This window comes from Penaeus japonicus, unplaced genomic scaffold (assembly GCF_977035675.1).
Source record: "Penaeus japonicus unplaced genomic scaffold, GWHDUDI00000001_assembly GWHDUDI00000035, whole genome shotgun sequence".
In the NCBI taxonomy this organism is placed as follows: domain Eukaryota; kingdom Metazoa; phylum Arthropoda; class Malacostraca; order Decapoda; family Penaeidae; genus Penaeus; species Penaeus japonicus.
In genome coordinates, this window is record NW_028234437.1 from 12,200,863 (window position 1) to 12,206,242 (window position 5,380).

Here is a 5,380-nt window from a genome sequence, read left to right on the forward strand (position 1 = left end):
ATATATATATATATATATATATATATATATATATATATATATATATATATGTGTGTGTGTGTGTGTGTGTGTGTATATATATATATATATATATATATATATATATATATATATATATATATACATATATAAACATATATTCATATATATATACATATAGATATACATACATATATGTATATATATATCTTTATACACACACACACACACACACACACACACACACACACACACACACACACACACACACATATATATATATATATATATATATATATATATATATATATATATTTATATATATATTTATATATATAAATATATATATATATATATATATATATATATATATATATATATATATATATGCATACATATGCATATATATATATATACATATATATATATATATATATATATATATATATGTATATATATATATATATATATATATATATCTGAGTTACAACATTTTCTACACAAAGATATAGTGAAAGTGCATGCATTCGTGTGTCAGCTTATAAAATTATATAATTCTAGTGTATTTCTAAACCAGAACAAATTAAAACAGCTGCACTAGACGTATCAATAGCACAGAACAGGACGACCGTTCATTAATCTCTGTTATCCTTTTTATTAGTGAAAACGCAAAAAAAGCCTCTGGATCAGAACACCAGCTGTCACACACGCAACCTCTGAACCGGTCCGAAAGACTGGGAAGGAAACGCATATGGAGGGATAGGATATTCGTCCGGTTTACAATTGTTATTGGTCTCGTATTTGATTGCCAAAAGTAAATGCCAGAATCAGTGAAAAGATCATGTGTCAATTACCTAATGAAATTTATAATAAAAGATTACGCTGTTCAATAATAGAATTCTTGGTCGAAAACATTTCATTATTAAACTGCTAATATGTTGATCAACCAGAGTGTTTATACACTCTCAATTAAACCGTATTATAGTCCTATTTACTGCATACATCTCAACCGAAGTGGATGAGGTACGATAAATAAATTATATGATTATCTATGCAAACGTAGATACAATTGTTTTAGTAATGATGCACTGCAAATTGAATGTATCATCACATTCGAAAACGCACTGCAAGCTATGTTAAGCCAAGTAAAGCCATAGTTCTGTATAACAAGCCAACTAGATCACCTAAGGATAAGTACCAGTCGTGTAGAAATCAGAACATGGGAATTATCTTTTTTGTAAATGTCTCAGTATCAAAATGATTATTGATTTTAGGCTTTGTTTTAAAGTCAAGCATTATGAAAAATGTTCCTAAAGTAAATTCAGAATTATTTATGTAATACCATAGATGTATTGATTGCCTCGTTACAATCTACTTTCTGCAATAATTGAGCTGAGTTGGATGCCAGAATGCTTACTGGACGAACCACCAATAATTCCTGCCAATACAGGCATACTCCGGGTATGTGTCACATCTCTCACTCTATTCAGGCTGTTCACAGATGTTGGTAGAAATTTGCTGAATAAAGGTCTTAAAGTGTGCGGATGACACTGTGATAGTTGAGGAAATGTTTATCAAGAACTTCCACAGGTATACTGCAAAAGTATATGCTGAGAGAGTGAAACCATAAATGTACAAAACATAATTACTAGTATGTTTTATACGGCAAATAATGAATTTATCATGTATAAGGGTAAGCTTGAAAATAAAAAAGTAAGTAGCTGGAACGTTAGTGCAAGCACCAATTCGTTAAATGAACTGCAACAGAAATATTTAATGAAGAATGTGGAGAAGAACATATGAGACGCAAGCAATCGTCTGTTACCACCTGGATGCAATATATCTGTATTGTTAACCAGTTCTGTCTTAAAATTCCTGCGTGATATTATACTTATATTGTGTAGATGAATTAGATAAATTCATTAACGGTATTAATCTTTACTGTTATAGAACCCTCGACCCAAAGAAATGTTCAATTTGTATCATAACACATACTGTAAGCAATAGAGTTATCACACAGTATCCTGTAGATCGTTGTTATATAAGCAAGTAACAAGTGATGCCATTCGATGGATATTTTTCATAGTAAATTTGGTCCCGTAGAAATGACTATCCTCGTATTGACGAAAAAAAGTATGTGATAGGAAGTACCATTATGTGAGTAACAATAATCGTGATAACTAACAATGTTATAATTGTTTCTTTGAAGGATAAACGGATGGCCTCTCAACATTTGAAGGATGTGTCTGGCATTCAGAAATGCAAGACGCCGGCAAGACACGATCTTTCGCACAGTCCAGTAGCCTTCAGGGTGGCTGAGAGGAGTGTTCTTCCTTACCAAGCAAAAGTAAGTTTGTATGCGGACCAGTATCTTATCTTATAAGTGAAACATTTGCGTTCGTCTATTAGCAAAACCGAATCTATCGTTATATATATATATGTATACATACCTAATTATATATATATGTATATATATATATATATATATATATTTATATATATATATATTTATATATATATTTACTTATTTATCTATATAGATGTGTTTATACACACACACATATATATGTATATATATATATATATATATATATATATATATATATATATATATATATATATACATATATATGTATATATATATATATATTATACATATATATGTATATGTTATATATATATATATATATATATATATATATATATAATATATATATATATATATATATATAATATATATAAATACATATATACATACAAACATACATACACACACACACACACACACACACACACACACACACACACACACATACATACACACACGCACACACATTTATGTGTGTGCATATATATAATATATATATATAAATATATATATATGATATATATATATATCTGTGTATAGATATATATATCTATATATATGTATATATATGTCTACATATGTTTATATATATATACATGTGTATATATATATATATATATATATATATATATGTATATATATGTATGTCTATGTACACACACACACACACATATATGTATATATATATATATATATATATATATATATATATATATATATATATATATATATATATATATATACACCCACACCCACACACACACGTCTTTATGTGTGTTTATGTATGTGAAGTGAGGAAAAGAGGATACAAGTTACAGATACATTGATACAGATATACATGTACATAGATATAAATTCACAATATCAAAAGAAGAGTGTAACATTCTACCATGTGTATTTTGTTTTTTCTATCTACAAAATCGTTTTAGGCAATTTCATTCTATAAAAAAAATCATAATTACATGAAATCTTCCAGTGGAAACCAGCGCGGCAGCTCCAGACTTTCTTCCAAGTGAGATTACGCAGGAGAGTGTCGAAGCAGCACTTAAGAGTGACAAGGGGAGTGAGGCTCATCTCGTCTCTTTCACAGTCCACGAATTTACCCAAAAAGGAGACCATTACGCTACTCTTGTGGCTAGAGTTAATGTAAATTACTCGCTTTATGAGAAAGATCACAGTGTTTCATATGTAGTGAAATACAACCCTAAACATTTCAAAGCGTTTGAAAAGTTCACTTATGTTCTGTTTAAAAAGGAAGCGTTGTTTTATCAACATCTTGTACAGCACATTCAGTCGCAACTGCATGAACTTGGTCAGACTCCTTTAAGGGTTCCGAAGTGCTTCCATACGTCTTTGGCAGAAAATCAAGAAGTCATTTTTCTTGAAGACCTTCGCCCTAGAGGATTCAAGATGTTCGACCGAAAGAAGGGCATGGACGTTGCCCACACCAAGCTCGTCCTTGAGGAATTGGCTAGACTCCACGCAGCCTCCTACCTCCTGAAGGCCAAGATTCCAGACCTCGCCAAGAAATACCCAATCCTGAACTTGGACTGGTTAAACTATGCTGATGACGCGAGAGAAAAAACGTATGAGACATTTACCAAGCAGATGGATATAGTTAAAGATATGCTGAGCAAAGTCGGTGGGTACGAAGTGACGGAGAACTGGCTCAGCAGAAACAAAGAGAGAGTGCTAGAGATTCTGGACAACCAACTGGAAAGGGTTCCTCCCTTTGATGTCCTGTGCCATGGCGACTGCTGGAACAACAACATGCTCTTCAGGTACTTGCAGCAGAGAGATTACTATTTTTTTTTATTTGATTGGAAATTTGGGCCTGATGATAGTTAGACTGTGCACATGTACAAACCCCAAAAAACCCATCTTATAGTAAATTCGTCTTATTTTTCAGATACAATGATAAAGGGGTTCCGGTTGAGGTTATGTTACTGGACCTACAGATGTGTCGCCAGGCATCTCTGGCCACGGACCTCAACTACCTCTTCCATACAAGTCTTGAAGGCCATGTAAGGAAAACAAACCTTGAGATATTTCTAGACATTTACTACTCGGTTTTCCTCGGTGTGACGCAAGCAGGGGGCACCGTCATGCCCTTCACCCAGCTGGAGCTTCGCCAGGAATACAGGAACCGCCTCGAATACGGACTGTTAATGGCACTGTTGGTGACCGTAATAGTTATCTGCGAAGGGGATGTCAACAAGGAAGACCAGGAAGGCTTTTCGGAGTCAATTAAAGATATTTTGGATCAGCTGGTTGCAACATCACCTATATTGCGGCCCAGATTTCTAAGTATATTTGACGAAATGGTCGAAAATGGAATATTTGAATAAGGTGTTGAAAGAAAGGAGCGCCTTTTCTAGAATTTATGTTATCTGGATAAAGTACTTGCGTTGTTTTATTCATCAGTTTTTCAGCATTTGCTTTGTGTATCATTACTACTGTTGATGTCACAGTTACTGTAATTGCTCTGTTATTACAAAATATATTATTGTTACCAAAATTATTATTAAAGCAAGTAATGTTTTACATCGTCTTTCCACCGAACTTACACACATGACACTGAGAGTATACATTACACTGCAGCATATTCTGAAAAATGACTACATATGTGTGAATGATCATAGATTAACATCAATCTATATATTTGCATCCAATATATGGGTATGTATTCACACACACACACACACACACACACACACACACACGCAGGCACACACACACACACACACACACGCACACATATATATGTGTGTGTGTGTTTGTGTGTGTGTGTGTGTGTATGTGTGCGTTTGTGTGTGTGTGTGCGTGTGTGTATAAATATATTCATGCATACATACATATTTATATATATATATATATATATATATATATATATATATATATATGTATGTATATATATATGTATATATATGTATATATATGTAATAATATATATATATATATATATATATATATATATATATATATATATATATATATATATATATAATATATATATATATGCATACACACACA

The 5,380-nt window shown here is 31.7% G+C and overlaps 1 protein-coding gene across 1 annotated transcript; it reads left to right on the forward strand.

Moving 5' to 3' along the window:
* The first annotated feature begins 2,221 nt into the window (after positions 1–2,221).
* Positions 2,222–4,889, forward strand: LOC122253428 (putative oxidoreductase dhs-27). The gene is made up of 3 exons (XM_043016496.2): positions 2,222–2,326; positions 3,324–4,128; positions 4,257–4,889. Coding segments are annotated over exons 1-3 (1,245 nt in total). The 5' UTR covers positions 2,222–2,325; the 3' UTR covers positions 4,696–4,889.
* Positions 4,890–5,380: the final 491 nt, after the last annotated feature.

Bases quoted from the DNA above. Each gene is read 5' to 3' on its own strand.
- LOC122253428 (XM_043016496.2), top strand. The intron at 4,129-4,256 runs GTACTTGCAGCA...CTTATTTTTCAG, and splicing joins AACAACAACATGCTCTTCAG to ATACAATGATAAAGGGGTTC.